Genomic DNA, 20,131 nt, shown 5'->3' with positions numbered 1-20,131 from the left:
CCCACCATGTTCAAGCTCCCGAGGGACTGCAAGGAAGCATCAGTTTATTCTTCACTCAAACAACACAAGACAACCAGGGAAAAGATGCTTTGGAGCCAGTGTCTGGGAGGAAGCCCCCGAGGCTGTGTTTATCCCTGCACCCCGGCATCCATCTGGCCAATTCTGCAGCCACAGTGAAGTCACCAGGGGTGTATGGGGGCACCCGACATCCCAGCGCTGCCTGGACAACACAAGATTCAGCAGGGACAGGCAGGACCTCCCTGCCCGGCTCTGCCACAGAGCCCTCCAGCTCCGCTCCCTGCCCACGGACACCAGGAACTGAACGTGCAGGGCAGGCGGAGGGTCAACCATGAGCATCTGCTCTGGGCATCGCTCCTGCAACCTGACAGTCCCCTAGGAAATCATGAGAGAGAAAACCATCAAAAGACCTCTGGTAACCTGCCTTTGGGGCGGGGGAGGTATGATCTACAAAATTTTCCCTGCTTTTATGCTTGCTTCTCACTGTAATCATAAAAAAGGTCTAATAAAAACATTTGTCCTAAGAAATGTTTGGCGATGCAGCATGCTTGCAAATTGTTCAGTGTCTAAATACATCAGCAACCCATCTCTGCAAGTCGTCACTGCAATCAAACACAGCTCTTCTTTCTCTTGACTATAAATGGTCTTTGCTGAGGACAGGTTTGAGGAGCGAGGAAGTGCTCCCTCGAGCTGATGCACTCCCCTGGGAAGAGGAGAGTCCAGATGAACAGAACCATTTCCAGAGCACAGATCCCCAAGGAGGGGAGAGAATTGGGTTTGATCCTTGCCTCTCTCCATGATTTTTTAGCTCCAGCTGTTGGACCTGGACCCAGTAAAGTGCTTTAGCCCTTAAACTCTGGCACACGCACATCCTACTGATCTCAGACTTTAGCTTAGTGCTGACCTTAAACACAAGGCCCAGAATTGGGGCAGGTGCCCAGCCCCTCCCCAGGCAGTCTTTTCAGGAATACACAGCCCCTTTCTTTCACAGACCCTCGCCTTTTTCCACAGTGGTTGCTCTCTCAGAGGAGAGAGTGAGGGGGACACAACCTCTGCTATTTCTGAGCTGTTAGAAAAATCCCATCCTTCTAGTAACCCTCTAAAATACAGCTGTTACTAAGTCAATCAAGAGCTGGAGCGTTATGACCTTCTCCACAGCGGAGCAGAGGGGTTACGTTTATGAGCTAACCTTTGATGTCTGCAAGCTTCATGTGGTACAAAAACCTGCTTTGATGTTACTTTTAAAAGAGAGGAACCTCAGATGTGCAGTGCACGAGTCCCAGGGAGAACCTGGATCTGGCTGCTCACGACTGCAGACACAGGGACTGAGCTCTAATGCAGCTACTTTTTCCCTGGGCTCTGCTGGAACGGAGAGAAAATGTGACCAAACGCGTCTCACCTTCACCAGCTTCTCCCAGACCAAACCAGGCACCCACAGCCCTGAGTATTCTCTCAGGAGCTCCAGACCTGACCCCAAAGGTGGAGAGGACCCTGCCCTTGCCCGTCCCCCAGACCCAGGCAGTGCCGGTCCCTCTCCTCCCGGCGACCATCAGCTACAGCTGGGAAATGTCCCCACTTCATGGAGCCACAGGAGGGTAAGAAAGCCCACTTCTCTGCTCCACAGAGACACAACCCTCCCGGCGTGAGCTCTCCATCGTGTGCAACCCCAGGCTCTCGCACAGCAGCGGCAGGAAGGTCTCAGCTGCACAGAGGGACCTGCCGCAGGCCCTGGCACGCTCTCCTACCTTATGCAGCACCTGGGCCATGGCTTCTCCTATCCATCCCAGCATGCCCACGGCTTTGCCAACAGGCTGAGCCCCTCTCCCAGGGCCCGACAGAGCTGCCAGCAGGGACAGGCTCCTCTTCATCCCCAAGCTCACTTTGCCTCCCTTACTTTTCCCTGCCTCCCCTCCCCTCTCCCGCCTCCTCCCATAGGGAGTTTCCCAGCAGCTCAGTAATTAGCATCATCACCACCAATGTTAATAACACCACCACAGCTCCTGCCATCCAAAGCTCAAACAACTTTACAACCATCATCCCGCCTCTGTAACCTCCCCGGGGTAGGCAGGGAAGCAGCATTACCCCATCGCACAGATGGGGAAGGAGGTGGTAAACAAGAGGCAGTGGTGGCAGACGGGCAGCAAACCCGGGAGCTCTGACTCAGGCACCGCTCCCGCAGGACTCCCTGTCCCAGGGACCTGCCCGCTGCAGAGAGGCCCCTTCAGAAGGAGGCCAGTGGCTGTGCTGACAGCAGGACTTATCCTGCACAGTCTGGGGAGTCCTGGGATGAGTTTTTGTCCCGGGCATCCCTGAGCACAGCTCTGCAGAAGGACCGTGGGAGAGCAGCACACAGGACTGTGCAGCCTGCGTCCACGCCTCCGATGGGACAGCGGGTATTGTGGCATCCCATAAAAGCACCTTAAATCAAGCTCACCTCTAATTAAGGACTTGCTGTTTACTGATGAATTAAAGAGGATTTTTCCTTTGAGCAGTGACAAATGAGGAATCTGGGGAGATTCTTGTCTGAACAGCCTGACCAGGGAAAGCTTCTCTCCCATCTTGGGTGGGGTTTGCTACATTTGATTTAATGAGTCTCACATGGATGGGAATTACAGCTTTTCAAATAAGCCCACCCACACTCCCATACAACAGACCGATGTGGCCCTGGTGGCCCTCTGACAGACGGGGACAAACGCAGAACACAGGACAACGCTTCGCTTCTGACAAGTACCTGCAAGGCGACGTTGACTTTAAAGGTTCTGAGGTCTGGCCTATGCTGCAAAGTCAGGCTGGTGTAACTGTCAGCTGGGAGCACCAGCACAAACTGAAACTCACCTGAAGTGACCCAGCCTCGTCCACCAGAACATACTGCAGAGACGCTCTGCTGGCAGGAGAGCCCTTTCTGGAGGGTATTTCGTGTGTGGCAGGGCACAGGCTGAAGACAACCAGCTGGTGTAAGCCATGTGCCGGCAAGACTCAGCCTGCAACAGGGGTGACGGACCGTTTATTCCTGAACACGCACGCTGCTCTGCCAGGCACTGCAGGGATCAGGGCAGAATTTCAAATGCCTCCCGAGCCCCTCCAGCTTCTGCATTTCTGAGGCTGTTTCAGAAAACTATAGGAAAAGGGATATAAATACACCTGCCTTCACTTTGGGGGTGCACAGGCAGGGGCAAAACCTAGCTGAGAGCTCCAGTCTCCTTGGCAAGGAAGGAAGGATGGCAGGTTGCCCCACTGAGAGCCACACCAGGAGGCTTCGGTGTCCCACCTACATTTTGCCAAGCAAACTCCCCTCTGCCATTCCGAGCATCTGCCTACGAAGACCGCAACCCTGACCACGCTAGGTAACTGCATGGCTATTGGCCTGAAGAAAAACGCAATGGAACACTTGTCCCTGCCGTTTTTATGAGATATGGTCCATCAGACGCCAAATAAGGGGCATTCTTTAAAACAGAAGACAGGCAGTCACCGTTCTCCTCCAGCCATGAGCATTGTTGAGTGCATTAACCTTCAGGATAAAATGGGATGCTCAGTGTCCACAAGGAGGAAGATACCATTTTTTACCCACACGCTGCTGCTCTGCATATCCCGTTGAATTCACTCCACGCTGTTTTCCTACCACATGCACCAGGCATGCCTGGGAACTGAACTAAAAATGGACTCTCGGGGCTCAGCTCACAAATCTGGAGTAAGAAGGAGTGGACACACGCACGCTGCAAAGTCAGGGCACCCAGGGAAGAGGCCTTGTGAGAGGAGCTGGTGAAAGAATCTGCCTGCAGCAGTCAGGGAGAGCCTGAGCCACCCCTCCGCACGAGCAAACCCTGGGCTTTGCAGCCCTGCTGCACTGTCCCCCATGCCCTGACGGGGAGAGGAGCAGCACGTCCCTTTCCTGCTCACACACTCCCATCAGGGTTGGGAACAGCACGAACTGCAGGCGCCCGAGAGGCACCTCCTGTGACTGGAGCGTGAATGTCTCCACTTGCTCCTTCACGGACATTCACCAAGACCCCACGTGTACTGTCACGAGGTCACTGGTGGATGGTAATATCCCATGAGGCCTTTTCTTAGACAAGCCCGTGTACTCGCAACTACACTCCCGAGGAATGTTTTTTGCCTTGCTCTTGACGGCTTTTGTTTGGTTTCTGGCTGAACGTCTGAGTTAAAAATACAGGGCTATTTCTGGCAGAAGTCGGGTTTTTTTCTGCCTTTGTATTGCCTTGGATGCCCCTGTGCTGCTGTCTCCTTTCTGGCTCAGATGAGCTTTGTTTTCCTTCTCAATGATCATGTTTGCACCGACGAGCAGTAGGAAACGCTTTTCGTCTTAGAACATTTCCATGAGCACTGTTGGGAATGAAGAATGAGCTCAGAGAAGTCTAAAAAAAACCCAGTTGGTGTAAAGATCCTGTCTCCAGTGGTCAGAGAACTGGAAACCAGGAATGTCTGTGGTCAAAAAGGGATGTGTATGTGCACACATGCACACAGGTACAGCAGGATATGTTCCCCCCGTGACCTGCAGACCAGAAACAAATGACTCAATGCTAGAACACTGCCATGCACCCCCTCTCTACAGACAGGCTTCATCCCAAGCTCTACAGCTCAGACCCCTTCTTACTCAGCACCAAAATATTTTATGTCACTTTTCTTAAGTGCCAAGAAAAAAATAGGCCCATCTTTCCTGGCTTGGATTTATTCCATCTGGAATCACTGCATGATCACAGGGCTGTGATAGTGTACAAAGCAAGAGCCCAAATACTTTCAAACACCAGCGTGATCATTAGATCTTTGTTGTTACCCTCCATCTCCTGGCAACAACAAGCTGAGGACTTGGGGCTTCTCGCTGGAGATCACCAAGTTCAAATACCTCCAAGACCCTCCCACGACCCAGAAACATGCCATCGTTTGTGGGTGTGCTCCCTGTCTCCAGGACTGAGAACAAAGCCAACACAGCTGCAGGAAGCCTCCCCAGTACATTGTATTTGCCACATGTCACAACAAACACAAACATAACGGCCTAACAAACAGCTCGATTGTTCAGGCTAAAGACATCAAAAAGGCATGTGGAGAGCTTTCCAGGGCACGGATCCCCACCACCTTCCAGGGAGCCAAGCAGAGACTGAGTCAGAATTCTTCAACACCCAACACAGGACTTGCTGCATGCCAGTAACCCATAAATCATTGACAGCAGGGCCAGCTCCTCTTGCCAGCTTCTGCTCTTTAGGAATCACGCTCCACCTACCTTGCTTCCAAAGAGGAGCTCTGAGACAACAATCTTCTATCATTCTGCCTAATGATTGATGAATTCAGAGACCACTCTGCACGTTGCCGCTCTGGAGACCATCAATGTGATCAGGAGTTGAGAGGGAACAAGGATCTAAGGTCCCAGATTTGACAAAGGCAACCGACATCGATTCATCATCAAAAACCTGAGAAGTGCTCTGTTTCTTGAAGGCAACAAGCTCACTCCTTGTGAACACTGGGAGGCTGATCAAGCCAGGCTCCACAAAGCAAAGGGTCCGAAGGTGCTGTGTTCTTCTGGAATTCAAGGCATCACATCCTGACAGTCCCAAACTCGGGAAAGTTCAGGTCTAGACTCCCGTCCCTCAAGAGAAGGTTACAAATACCTCCACTAAATACCGAGCTCTCACAAACCAGCTAATAATGGAGGTTGGTACCATTGTTCTGTTAAATGGACAGTGATGCTGAGGCTCAAAAAGGCGGAAAGATTTGCCTACAGTTGCCCAAACAGTCAACAGCAGAGCTAGGTACAGGCTGTTTTCCAATGCCACCCCCATACCAGGTTAGAAATGAAATAAGAACAAATATGCTATAAAAACCTCTCAGATCAGTACTGGAGTAAAAAATCATCTTCCTACCGACTGTGACACCTGGACTCGGACTTCACTGGTATCCAGTGGCGATGTACTTGACCCCTGGGACTTTCTCTCTGAACTGGATTGGTGCTCTCGGTATTTCTTTGACCTCGCAGGTAAGGACAAGAACTCTTTTCCTGAGATCTTCATGTCTCCCACATGATGGCTGTCCCCATTCTGGTCCTTGGGAAAGCAAGAAACAGTCATTGCACAAACTGCCTGTCTGAGGTTTACGTGGAGATCTGTTGGCAAGTATCTACGGAACAGGAGACACACAGAAGCAAGAAGTTAATGCAGAATTTAGATGGTGTGAGTTAACGCCTGTCATGTGCGGGGTTGAATGAGGACATTTTGTCTATCTCTGCAGTGTGTGATTTTAACAAGCGGAGAGGAAGCATCACCCAAACAACACAGAGCAGTCAACTTCTCCACAGGGAGAAGGAGCATCCTCTTAAAAACCTCAAGTGTGCAGGTACAAGCACGGCTGGTTTATTTACAGACATAGGGAATGATGGATGAAAGGTCTGGGAGCAGTCACTGCTGCTAGTGATTTTTGGCAACTACACTCATAAAAAGCTCTTCTGGACAGAGTGGCAAGCTCATCTCACCCAGGATACCAAACGCTTGGCACAAGTCCCTCCACTTGCTGTATCTTCACTTCTCCCCAGCGCCCGGCCGTGCCGCAGCCCACACCGATAGCCCAACCACACCCCAGGGAACACGGCTACGCTAGATGCTCCACAGCATTTCCCACCTCTAGGATTTGGCTCCCGGCACAGATGGAGCACTGCCTGCCTCAGCATCTCCCACTGCCCTCAGCAAGAGGGGCCCTTACCCAAGGCTTTCCCGAAGGCAGATTAACGTGAATGGTTGGAGTCCCATTCAGTTGTCTTGCTCCTGCTACCCAAAGCATGTGGGGACTGCAGGGTAACATGACTAACTGCAGCAGATGGTTACAAGCAATCCCCTGTTCTCTCACTGCTGCCTCACTGAGCTTGTGCTCAGTGCTCACATAAAAATACAGGATTATCACTCCCGTGTAACACATGGGGAAACTGAGGTGACAGAGATTACACATCTCCTGAATTTTAGTTTTTATCCCTTCTTTGTCAAAAGACTCAAGTTAATGGCCCTGCCTGGATTATCCTAACAGCCTCATCACTGCTGTCACACGGACAAGGCCCTCGTACAGAAGCACCAGCAGGAGTATTCAGGGTTGAGCTCCAGAGATACTTACTAAAGGCATCAGGCCCTTTACACATAACCGGTGGGAACTGAGTGCCTAAACCTGCTTGATGCTTTGGGCTCCAGCGTTTCCAGGCTGCAAACCACCTCTTTATCATACATAAAGCACTGAGGGGGCTCCCCAGGGTGTCCTCACTGCAGCAGCTACATGCAGGAGAAAGAAGCTCGAGCACAGCTCAGGAGATGACCCAAGGGCACACGAGGTTGGGATTTAAGGGCACACAGACTGAAAAGTCAAGGATACCGAACAAGATCTGAAGTTGTTCAACAGCACAGTGGGATGCTGTAGCCAAAAGGACTTTTCCAAATAACCGCTGCAATACGAACAGGAATAGTGAGAACAAGTAAGGAGAGATTCATTTCCCCAGATGCTACTGATGGGATCAACTGCAGCCAGGCCGGTGTCCACATTATGAAAAGCAGCCACAAAAGTGGATTTCAGAACTGGAAAGAAACTGCCTTACAATGCTTTACTGCCTTAGTTAGAGGCCTCAAACTGTTTAGTTCATGACAAAAAGAATAGATGACTCAATTACAGCACGTAAGCACCTTCAGGGTAAAAACCAGCATGTGATAAAGAGATATTTAGTCTGGTAGAGAGAGGAATAAACAAGAACCAACGGCTGGGAGCTAAAACAAGAGAAGCTCAAAACAAGGAACCAGGCACAGGTTGAAGAGAGCAGGATGATCAGGGAAGCAGCATTCCCACCATCCGCTGGGGCATCCAGAGCTGACATGGGTGCGTCCTGGCAGCACGCTCTGCCCCGACACTGACTCTGTGCAGAGGCATCGGACAAAAGTTCCTGGCCTCTGTGGCAACAGGGGTCTCTGCTGACCTTGAAGGCAATCTCTGGCAGAGATGATGGGCAGAGAGGGTGAAACAATAACGAGAGGGTGCTGGAAAGATCATATTTCACGCCACTGATTTAGTCTTTAAAATCTTATCACCCTCACCATAGCAAGCCTGAAGCAAACAACACTCTCCCATGACTGTAATCATCTCTCCCAAGGAGCTTCAGCAGCAGAGGAAGGGGAATTGCATCCAAAACACACTTGCAAGGAGAAATGAACTCACACAAACCCCACAGGACCACTGCAGGGGGAACGGGACAAGTCCTGTCTTGACTCCAGTTACAGACTACTTGCAGCTCCTGTTTACTCCATCCTGCCTGTGAAATCCCTGAAATCCCATAACCCTGCCTGAACTGTTGAATGAGGCTGAGCTCCTACAGCAAAGAGCAGGAAACCAACAGCATTAGCAGCAAATCACAACATCAGCAAAACTCTCCCTGCCGGCATCCCCTGGGCCAGGCCGCTTCGATGAGGATACACGATCGGATGTCTCCCTGGCACTGGGCACCACCCCTGCTACCAGCACCCCAGAGATGGGGCTGCACTGGTTAAAGCAGGTAGGAGCCAAAATGGCCAGTGGGCAGTTGGGAGAATTAATAAAAATACATAAATGTGTTTGGCATTTAACTCCCAAAGCGAGTCGATTCAGGGAGGAGCTTTTGTCTGGCCATCTCAGAGCCTCCTGGGAGGTTTAGGCACCCAAAATGGTTTTGCAAGCCTGAGGTTGTTCCCCACTGACCGACTGCACTTACCTGCAACATGGGTGAGGTTTTTTCTCTCCCTGATAGTTCTGGACAAGGGGAAATGCTCCCTGGGACACTCAGGCTGTGCCTGGAAAGCGCTGGATGAAAGTAAATTATTTGTGCCAAAGATATTCCGAAAAGGCAAAGCCCAGCTGCCTGCCTGGCAACGACTGAGCCCCATGGCAGCACCAGTGCCTGCTCTGGGGCAGACCCAGCAATCCTGCACAGGATTTTCTGAAAAACTTAAGTGATCCCAGTAGGTACAAAGGCTCAGTGCTTCCCAGCTGACTGTAGAAACAGCATTTGCCCAAGGGAGACCGAGAAAACGCTGATCTGCTTGGATCTGACATTTCCAGCAGCGAACCAGAGCAGAGGCAATCCTGAGAGCCCCTTGGACCAAAACCCTCTGCCTCCTGCAACGCACCATCTCCGGCTTCTGACTTCTCCTTCCCTACTTGTGCTGAATGCAGCACTCCGCTGGGCTAATAAGGCCCTGAGATTTGCCACCAGCCACTAAAGGGGCTAAAATGCTAATGATTATCCTCTCAATAAAGGGCTGGTTTTTCAAAAAAGCATCGAAGTGGCTTTTTCAGCTTTCAGTTGTTAAGTGCCTTTTTAGTTAGACCAGCTGTTCTCTCCTCCAAGCTCTCTAGAAACCCTCTCTGGTTAATCCCATTGACTCCAATGATATCTGCTAATTGCATACTTCCCTGCAAATGAAGCCAGTCAACAAGCCATTACAGATTCCTACTGATACTTAATCTCGGAGGCCAGACATCTTTGCTTACCTTTTCAGAAGGGAACTTCAGGAGGTCTAAGCTGTCCATGCTGTTCCTTTGGAGTCTCTTTGGCCTGGCTCCTGCAAAACAACGCACTCGCACATCAGGAGGGTGTCACTCACCGACAGCACTAATGTCACACAGATAAAATTCAAACCACGGCAGACCCTCTGCTCCTGTTAACGACAAAGTCAAAAGGACGGGATGTTGCAGCTGTGCTGTCCTTGAGGTTCAAACGTGGTTTTTTTTCTCTATTGTTTTGGGTCTTTTTCAAAACACTATCACAGCACAGTCAGCAACGGCAAGGGCTGCGTGAAGCTTTTGCTATCGAACCAGTAGCTGGGTCACACTATGACCCTGATCTCAACTGAGGTCTCTTGAATTCAGGAGTTACAAACCCCACTCTAAGCCACAAGTCATGGGACTAGCATTGAGAAAAATCATAACAAAAATATAGTTTAATACATCTGGGATTTGTTGCTTTATCTTCATGTTTTTAACTTAAAGAATGTGTCTGGGACACAGCTTTGAGCTCTTCTCTACAGTCACAAGGTCTATAAAACTAAGTGAAGGAGCAAATATTTTCTAACTATAATAAGCCCAGCCTTAAGGGGGAGAGACACCTTGCCCTGAACCTGATAAATAAATCAAAATTTGGCACCATACATGATATTTGAGACTTCATAAAATTCATTTTAATGTAGTATTCCAGCAGTAACAGAGTTGGTGAAACACAGTTCAGCTCTGACTCCTGCTTTCCAAACTCCATCTTCGTGTCTCCCTCCAACCTGCTTCCAGCTGCTATTGCCTTGCTCACTAACAGCCAGGATTTACAAAATGGCCCTGGGATGCCTTCACCACACCTGGTAAAACTGCTCCTCTTCCCTGATCTTTCCTGAAAGTTCAGTTTAGCTGAGCACCACATGACACCCCACAGCAGCAACACCGAACAGGGCAGAAACGAAAGCTCTGGACTCAGGGTCCCATGACAACTCCCAAGCTTCAGGGGAAATCCTGGGGGAGGGTGAATGAATGCATGTGGATTGAAACCCATCCCCCTGGTGAGCCCTGAGAACGGAAACCACTGAGCTTTGTGCGGTTCCTGCAACAGCAAACTCACCAAACCTAAAGATTCACCAGTTTCCCACCACCGAACAGCACCGTTGCTGATGTTACAGCAGCCCCCCAGGACCTTGCTCAAACCCAAGGTGTCACCGAGCTGTTCACTGGACAAACTTAACGAGAGAGGAGGCACAAAATTCATAAACCAATTCAAGGCTGACTGTAAGCAGAACATGGTGATTAAATGGAAAAAGCCACCAGGTAGCAGGGATTCCTTCACTAACGCACATCCAGCTCAGTCAGGGCTCCAGATGCGAGCACAGTTCAATCTAAACTGTACCAACTCCAACAAAAAACTCAACCTCGCTCAGCTTCGTGAGATACAAGACAAGCTCAGACCAGCTGGGACTTCACTACGGGTCACGCACATATATCACGTTTTAGTTATAAATGACCTAAAGTTAATTTCACTGCCCCTCCTTACCCTGAAGTGATTTACTTCTTGCAGCCATAAAAACTCAAATCAGCAAAATATTTCTGCACATTCCTGTCCCCCCACTCCAAAAAGCACATTAGCACCAGCTTCATTTTAAGGTGATTTCATTACCAGGCTTTGAGTTCAGCAGGCACTGACAACAGGGCTGGTGAATAGGGGCAGAACAGATATTGATGCGAATACACAGAGAGCAAGGAGAACCCGTAATGATAAGCAGTCGTTATTTCTGCCAAAGTCTCCCCCCTCCCGCACGGCAAAGCCGGTCGCTCACTTGGCAGCGGCTCAGTAACAACAGGATTTGATCCCGGAAGGTCAGCGATTGCTGCTGACTCTGGCAAGGGTTCAGACACGGGGCTGCTGTCCCTTTGGAGCAGGCAGGAAAAAAGGACTTTGCTGCCCTCAACAAAGCAGGCAGAACTCTTGATTTTATCATTTTTCTTTCAGTCTTTGCTTACGTTCACTAAGATCTATTATCTAAGGTATCATGTTTGCTAACATATCTTAAGCACCTCCTGCGAGCAGGCTGGGAAAGGCTCGTGCTGTTGGATACCAATGAAACAATACGGTTATTTGGTGGCTGAGCACATCTCCTATCACATCCACAGGCTGGATGTGCGCTCAGCCATGAAGACAGCTGAAACCATCCAGCCTGAGCCCTCTCCCACCACAAAATAGAAAGTGTTGCACCACTCTTGGTGGGTAGGCAGAACCCATCACCCTGACAGAGAGCGGGTCACTCCACACAGGACTCCCCTTCCATGTGCTAAATGCCACCCAAGCCTGCACCCCACAGGGTATCAGTGATACCACCTGGGAGGACCCACAAGACACCCCACACCCAGCTCCCGTCTCTCTACCGTGCTCCCACCGGCCACCCGTGGAGAAGGTTGCCCCAGGTCTCCTCCCACGTTGCCAAATGAGCAAAGGGCTTTTGGCTGCTGCCACACTGGTCAGGCAGGAGCTCAGCGAGGGGAAGGCAGTGGCAGATTGTGCCCAGTGGCTCCTGGTTACACACGGTGACGTTCTGGACATTGCTATAGCTGCTCACAGCTTCTCTCAGAATAACCTACAGGCTTATGCGTGGAGCAGGAAGGTGGGTCTGGAACAAAAGCCACCTACAAACAATCAGATGGCAGGTTTGGGTTTCAAAGCAATGCCCAAGAGGCAAAGCCAGCATCTGGAAGTGATCGTGCGTCACAGCGGCTTTTAACGGCCACTTCCAGGAAAGCAAGAAAGAAGCAAAGTGTGCCTGATTAGATAAACACACGTAATTTCCAACAGTCTAAAGAGCTGTTAATTATACACCTCCATCCTCAGGTGCTTTTGTACGTTTGCAATAGCATTAGACCGCTGGCCAGAAACCATTAATCTCTGATCTGAGAAAACCTGCCTTCCCTTTTGTTAATTTAATATATGTAGTCAGCCGAGACTACCCCAGCAATTAGGGCATGCAGAACAATTTGTCTTTTTCCGTGGTTTTGATGCTGGTGTTCCTCTGTTACCGTGTGGATTTCACATTCAGTTTGAGCTAAGAGAGGAAGAAGTTAAGAGTTAAAAAGTCAACTTCAGAGCCACCCAACTCAGCTGTTTTCTTCCAGAAGAGAACACAACCAGCACCGGAGCCAAACGCTCGCCTCGCAAAAGCCCACGGTTCTGCCATCCCCACTCACCATGAGCCACAGGTGGAGTGAGCAGCACCATTAAAACAAGCAGCTAGAAGAATTAAGAGGCTACGGGCTGTCATAAAACGGATCGATAGAGGCAGCAATTCCCAGCACATGTGTGGGAGCTTCTCCCCTTTACCCCCCAGCAGACAGGCTCGGTAGCCTGCACGTACCCATCTTCCAGGAGAGCAGAGAGATTTCCATACTCACAAGTACCCCACGACACAAGGAGTCCCATTAACTTTCCAACTCCGACCAGGACATATTCCCTCAGATGGCTCCAGATGTAACTTTCAGCCTCCTGAAGTTATTTTTCCCAGAAATATCTGCAGCACCGCTTAATACTCAGCAAAAGTTCAACTCTGTCTCTCTCCTCAGCGCCGATCAACAGCGGCAGCAGCAGTCGTGGATGCAAAAGATTGACCAGCTGAAAACCTGGGTCTGTTCCTCTGGAAGGCTTTTTCCTCTCCCTTCAGTATTTATTGGCATGTTTACCAAGTCTACTGCAGAGTAACGGAAAACCTCAGGGGCATTTCTAAATGCTCTCTCTGTCTTTAAGGTTTACTGAGGTCTCTAATAGAGCAAGCTGAAACCTTCTTGTGAACATCAGCTGAGCAACACGACTGACTGCCTGTATTCATGCCTTGATTTCCTGGAGCTCCTCGGATGTTGTTCTTTTCGCTGCTCAGACTCAGGGTTGTCATTTCTTTTTAAAATATTTTTTTTCAAAATCTCTTCCCTCCCCATCCGTGATCTCAACACCACCACAAACCAAGGGGATTTTTTAAATTTTTTTTTTTTTCTTTTTTTCTTTTTGCTTTTACAATTTGGTTCCTGAGGCAAGTTTAACGGTTTTCACATTCTTGTATTTTAAAACTCAGTGAAGCAGTCACCTCCCTCCCTGGAAGGGAGCAACGGACTCTGAGGAAGGAGAAGTTCACTGTAACAGAGCAGAGGGCGATGCTTGTGTGCTTGTCTGGCATGCATATGAGACATCCTTGCTTCCCCCTGCTTCCCCAATCCCCCCATCTCACAAACACTTCTTATTCTTCTGTCTTTGGGACACTAACCCAATATATCCATGTCAGATACCCACCCTAGATCCGTTTTTTTTTTTCCTCACATCTCCACCCTGCAGAGACAGGGATGGCCCCTCCACACATCCTTGTGCTCCCTGTGATAACATGGATACAGGAACCTTTAATCTACAATCTCTTTATCACAGCCAGAAGTTTGGGAGTGCACACTCCCTACTTGCCTTGGGCTTTTTAAGATGACCAGTGTAGAGCTGGGCCGGACCCTGCATGTCTGATGGAGAGGCTAACCCAGAGGGCTGATACAGTGCACGCAGCAAGCACAGCATCTCCATCCCCCATTCTTCTCCTATCCCCTTGGTATCCGTCACCAGCTCCATCCAAGGAGAATGGACTCCAGAGGGAAGGACTCTATTCCTGTGCCACAGGCAGGCCCTCTAACAGGCAAGTCATCGGTTTTCAGGGTGTAATTAGAGAAGAAATGCTCACGCAGCAAAAACTCTCTAGCAGTACCCTCTACAAAGGGAGATGCAGCCACAGAATACACAAGGAAGCATTTTATTGTAGGATGGTGATGGGATCATTCCATGTAAGCTTGCAGTAGGGCAAAGCTGGATAGACAGTGTGGGCAGAGTTCTGTTCCTCTACGGCCAGTCTCCATATCCAACTGGAGCTCCTGAGATTTCGGAGTTGACAAGATCGAGCAGAACATGTGTAGCAGCGACTCAGGGAGCCCTGCCAGGAGCTCTCATCAAGTTGACACGTGCTTTGAGAACTCTTAGGCTCTCCCCCATCTCCAGCAGCTTGGAGAGCTGCCTACTCCATCCCTGTTTGAGATGAAGCAAACCCCCCCCCTGACGCAGATGAAGCGACAGTTCTATTTGCAGGCCGGGAACACGCTGTATCCCTCTGGGGTGGCTGTACCAGAGGAAGCAGAATTAAACCTGACAGTGGACTCCACAGAAGACCAACAGGAAAAGGTTGTACGGCCAACATTGTCCCCCCTCTGCCTCCAGCGCTCCTGGCTGAGCAGCACACACAGAAGCAGAAGCTTTGCACCCCAAACCTGACAAATCTCAGCATAAACTCTTACTGTATTTTCATGAAAAGGTCATTTTTCTCTGCACCTGTATTAACTGAGATACTGGCTTGTCTTTTGGGCAAGTTCTTTCAGCCCAGGACAGTGCCTTCCTGTATTTGTACAGACCCCAGCAGTTTAGAACCTTGATTTTGGCAGAGAACTCTAAATATTGTTCAAAATTAGACCAGCCAGCCGTTGTTTGGGGTGGAAGACTGGTCTGTAAACCCCACCAAGCTCGGGAGTGACACTGGAGATACGGTCCAGGAATCTGAATGCTTACAGAGGATCTCAAATCATACACTGACATCTAATCAGGAAAGCTCTGTCATTAGTGCTCCATTATTATAGCAAGCTCTTCAAAGAGGAAGGGGGGGAGGAGAAGGAAAAAAAAAAAAAAAGCAATCACAGCAGCAAGAAAAGAAAGGAGGAAAATAAAAAGCAGCCTCCGGTAGGACAAGCATCTCATTTAAGGCTTTAATTAGTCTTCAAACACATAATGGGTTCTGGCACTATAAATCCACTTGACCTCTATTATTGCCAGCACTTGCATGATAAATGCTGGCATTTGTTTTCCCAGTTGTTACTGGGATAGAACAATACTTTTCTCTAAATAGAGAAAGCAAATAATATCAGTTATTTATGATGACTGCACCATAAAACGCTGGCACTGAGCTGCTGTGTGTCAATCCATGGGAAGGACCATCTGCTTACCCCCCCCAATCCTTTAGAGAGGAAAGGACCAGGGGAATCCCAACAGCTCTGGCCCCTTCTGTGTCTGAGGATACAGCTAGATGGGCAAAACAACATTTTTCTCTCCATCAGTTATTTGAGGGTTTTTCTGGCTGCACTGTCTAGACAACAGCCACGGGCAGGTATGGCTTACAGCAGAAAGGATTGTAGACATGAAAATAATAAAGTCAACTCATAGCCAAGGGCTAGGAAAAGCTGCGGGGAGGTTGTTTTCAATATCTTCAGATTCAATACATCAGACTTCCTCAGGAATGCTTTGCTGCCATGCAAGACCTTCCGTCCTCACTTCTCCAGTGTCAGAACTGGGAGCCAAACGGACAGGAATGAAACCTCTTCTGCTGGGAAGATCGGGCTCCAGCATGTTTGCTCTGACATGCTGTATTCATTGGCACACAGACAGCACACAGCTGAGCAAATATCAACCTTCCAGACAGATCCTCAGCACTACAAAAACCTTCTCCAGAATAACAATTTTGCAGGTTTTTTTTTTTTTTTCTCTGTGGCAAAACTGTTCCTATTAAAAAAAAAAAGTACATACAATATGCGGTAATAAAGTGAAGTTACTTTTGAATCAAGATGCTCGTCTGCTTGATTTGGCAGAAGATGCTTTGCATATGTGTCACCCGAGTTTCGCATCCTCCAGAATCCAGTCTGACAGCTGAACAACTGGCTGAAAATAACAGCAACATTGCACGTCCACACGGCACCAGGAGCCCCTCGCCGTTGGGCTGACAGCACGCAGGGTGAGCAGCCAGCACAGAGGCCTCTCAGATGGGGAGAAGGAATAAGGAGACACTCTGAACCACACCCCCGAAGAGCCTTCACATTCACGTGGAAGAGGTAAGGCCTGGAGCAAAAGTCCTTCCTTGGAGACAGAGATGGCACAAGGGAGTTACTTTCCCCCAGAGAGGGCAGAACCAGTGTAGCTCAGGAGAGCTTCAGTCTTTGAGTAACCGGGTGATCTTACAACTTGCAGCTTTGCAAACTATTACGAATTGCCACAATGGGCACATCTTTGATTCCAGTTTTTCCCACATGTGCAACAGGTATTAGCGATTCTCTAACTGAGCAAGGCTGGAATAAGGCTTATTTGCAAATAAAGTGCTGGCAACTCAGGCCAAAGAATCAAGTATTTTGGGGTGTATTTGCAGGATCTAGAAAATGCAGAGCGCCTAATCATGCGACACCTAACAGTCAGATACAAGCCTCGGAGCTTGTGGGAAGCTTGGAGCCGTGCTAGAGGAGGCCTCCTATAACCATAACCTCCCCCAGGCAATGGTCTGCTTAATAGACTAACAGTTGTGGGGACAGGAGGATTTTCTGGAAGATAAACTGAACTGGGTGGAGCAGGCTGGGAGGAGGCATGTAACCTCAGGGCTAATTTAAGAACGGCCATGAAAGGCTTGGCAGGAACACCTGGCTGTCTTCTAAAAGCAGGATTTTCTCTGCCAGTATACAGCAGAGCCTCCCGACCTCCCACCTTCCATTATCAGCTTGTGTTGAACAAGCAGAGATCAGAAAGAAACTCAGTTTGAGCTAGCAAGTGACACACAGTGATTAACACAGGCAACATCTCCAGCAGCCAGACAAGCCCAATTACAGCAGCTGTGTCCTAAACACTGACTCAGGGAGGGCCAGGGAAAGAGCAACCCACGTGTCAGAGCCTTGGGCTGATCAAACACTCACAGTAAAATCTTTTAAAAAGAGGAGCAATGTACTTGATCCCTCCCCCTGGATGCTGTTGTGAATGTCACAGCTTGCAGCAGCCAGGCACTTTCCAGCTACTGGGACTCGGCTGGCCACGCTGGGCTTTGAATTCATGAGCTCTGTCTCTGCTTGAGCCAGGACTCTTTGCTAAGCAAAGGACTGTTGCCCAAGTGCTTGTCCCTGCCAGGCTGGGGGCCAGCCTTGCTGCTGAGTGAAGGAGGATGGTTCCCGAGGTCAGTCAAGAGATAATGGTGACTCACGCTGAGGGTCTGGCTTTGCCTTGCTCACTGAAGTGCCAAAGCAGACCGTAGTCATCCATCCAAAAACCTTTAAAAGATTAAAAAGTAATTGTAGCTGGGTGAGAAAGACAACTCTCTTCTTCTCGGTCCCTTTTGTGCTCTGTGCTGCAAGGAAAATCAGTAAGCAGAAGCATCTTGCTCCTAATAGTAATACTGTACTGTCAGACAGAAGAACATCATAACCATAGGCGTTTCCTATGCGTTGGCCACCAAAGGAAAGTGTCTCTGGAAAGAGCACTCGGGAACCAGACCGCACACACCAGAGCTCGGAAGGCTGCAGGAGCCTGGAAGAGCAGCCAAGAGGGAACTTCAGGCTCCCTAGCTCAGAGCAGGAGCTTATGTAAGGAACTAACAATTTCCAAAAAGTTCTCCCCACAACAAGAGATCCTTTGATTTAATGGATGGCTTTGCCAAAAGCCACGTTTGTACCTTCTCCGCCACAGGCTTCAAGAATTGGCCTCTTCCTCGTCCTCTTTTCCAGCACTTGCCGTCTCCCTTGGCATCAAGATAAAACAAGCACCTGAGTTTCATTAGCACAATATCTTCTCCTCCAGTCCTGGAGTATTTCCTCTGCTGTGAGCTGAGAAGTCTTGCTGTATTTTACATTGACACTGGAAAGGAGGTCCATGTACAGAGCAAGATGAGAGAACAACATTAAATACTTCTTAACGCTTTGAGAGGAATATTTTAAAACTTCACAAAACCAATACTGGGGCAGTCTGAACTGAGTGCTAAATTACTCGGTTTAAATCCAAATGACTCAGAAGTTCATCCCCCCAATCAGTGCTACTGGGATGATTTAACAGCTGTAACTGCAGAGGTTACTCAGATTTAGAAAAAACTCATTATAAAGATAATGAAGCAGCATCCTTTAGAAGTCCTAAATCTTCACCCAAGAAGCCCCCCATGTCCTTCCTGCACTGCTCCCTTAAGCACCACAGCAAGGACCACCACAGAGTCGGGTCTTTTTGGACACCTTCCATACTGGGAGGCACAGGGGAACACTGGTGCTAGCACTCCTCTGATCTCAGAAGCTACGGCTCCACTGAGCATCTGTTAGAGCACAATAAAGCAACCAGACCACCTTGCATTCTGCCTTCCACTCGGCCAAAAGCTACTCTGCTTCAGTCAACAACCTCATCCATCAAAACCCCACATAAGCAGGTACAATTAACCAGCACAGCCTCGGGCTTTCATTTTCAGAATGAAAAAAGGCTGAGCTGCAGCTCATCAGCTCTCGGGGAAAAAGCAAATACAGTTGAGGATACTTAATACTAAACCATTTCAATTGCTGTGCTCACTCCGTCTGACCAGTAAGCACAGGTCGCGTTCCCCGCTGACGCCATTAGCGACGTGATCTCTGCACCCATCTGCCAGCAGAAGGCAAAGGCTACCCTGACGCTGCAATCCCAGGCTGAGCGAGCAGGGCTGTCCCGCTGTCAGAAAGATGCTGGTCTCAGAGGGCCACATCCCTCGGCTGTCACCCAGCACTGTCCTTCGCAGGAGGATTGCACAAACCACAGAGAAGGAACATCCCTGACCCTGGGCAGCATCCCGGCCCGAGGCACAGCCTGACATGGGTTAGCAGCACTGCTGCCTCCCTGCTCTGCATCGAGAGAGGGCTGGTCAGTCGAGCATATTTCAGCAGCTCTAACAGATACTTCAAAGATATTTAAAGCAAGCAAACAAACAAAAACAAACAGGCTGGGAAACATAAAAGCAGATTGCTTCTATCCCTGTCTAATTGATCCAAGGGTTCAAAGCTTCCTGTGAAGGAGGCAAGCTCAAAACTGCACTGGGGATACAAAGACCCACATCCAAAGCCACCCAGCCGATCCCTGCTCAGGAAGGAGTGGGATTTCATGCCCACCCAGGCTCAGCTGCCCATTTCACCACCTGAGAATACCACCTGAAGCATGGCTGCCTCTCCCACAGGGATAAGCAGTACCCAGCACAGAGGCTCCTGAACCCCAGACAAGCTGAGTAGCCCTGTGCCTACCCTTTTTCAGCAGAATACGTGCAGAGAGTGGAGGAAGTCAGGCTCGTGGCCGAGCCCTTCCCTGCCCTCAGAGCTTGCTGAGCGGGCAGCAGCGTCTGCGTTACAGCAAACGGCACAGAAACCATGCCAGGAACCAGCTTACAATGCTCTGAAAGCATCTACATGCCAACGCCTCCTGGAACACCTGCATCCCTCCCCACCTACACCCAGCTGCCAGGAGAGCTGTTGCTCAGTGTTTTCTACCACCACCACTGCCATCAGCAGCTGCCACGCTGCTGAGAGCAAAAGCAAAGCAGCCCAGAGCTGGTTTTCACTTCGGAGAGGCAATAAGGCCAGCCCGGGCTGCTCTCTGCCTCCTGTCCAGCACCCTCCACCCCTTTGGCGGTGGGTGAGCCCCAGCCGGTGCCAGCCTCCAGAGAGGAGAGCTGGCGAGGAGGGATTGAAGAGGGGAACCCTGCAAGGCAGCATCCTGTTTAGTGTACACCAGAGACACAAGTTACCCGCCCAGGGAGGCACTGCCACCAGGCTCAGC

General features: G+C 49.7%; 1 protein-coding gene across 4 annotated transcripts in view; it reads right to left on the bottom strand.

Annotated features, from left to right (window-relative positions):
• The window catches only part of GPSM1 (G protein signaling modulator 1), an 81,320-nt gene that overhangs the window by 21,108 nt on the left and 40,081 nt on the right, over positions 1–20,131 (bottom strand). For 3 of the 4 annotated variants that reach the window (XM_074923936.1, XM_074923937.1, XM_074923935.1), the window contains exons 10-11: positions 9,517–9,587; positions 5,892–6,071 (exon numbers count right to left, since the gene is read on the bottom strand). In XM_074923936.1, coding sequence (XP_074780037.1) covers positions 5,892–6,071; positions 9,517–9,587 — 251 coding nt within the window. The remainder of the gene's footprint in view (positions 1–5,891; positions 6,072–9,516; positions 9,588–20,131) is intronic. The other variant, XM_074923938.1, reaches the window with a different exon arrangement.

This window comes from Athene noctua, chromosome 20, assembly GCF_965140245.1.
Source record: "Athene noctua chromosome 20, bAthNoc1.hap1.1, whole genome shotgun sequence".
NCBI lineage: Eukaryota > Metazoa > Chordata > Aves > Strigiformes > Strigidae > Athene > Athene noctua.
Note: the sequence above shows the minus strand (reverse complement) of the source record. Positions and strands in the feature narration are given on the sequence as shown.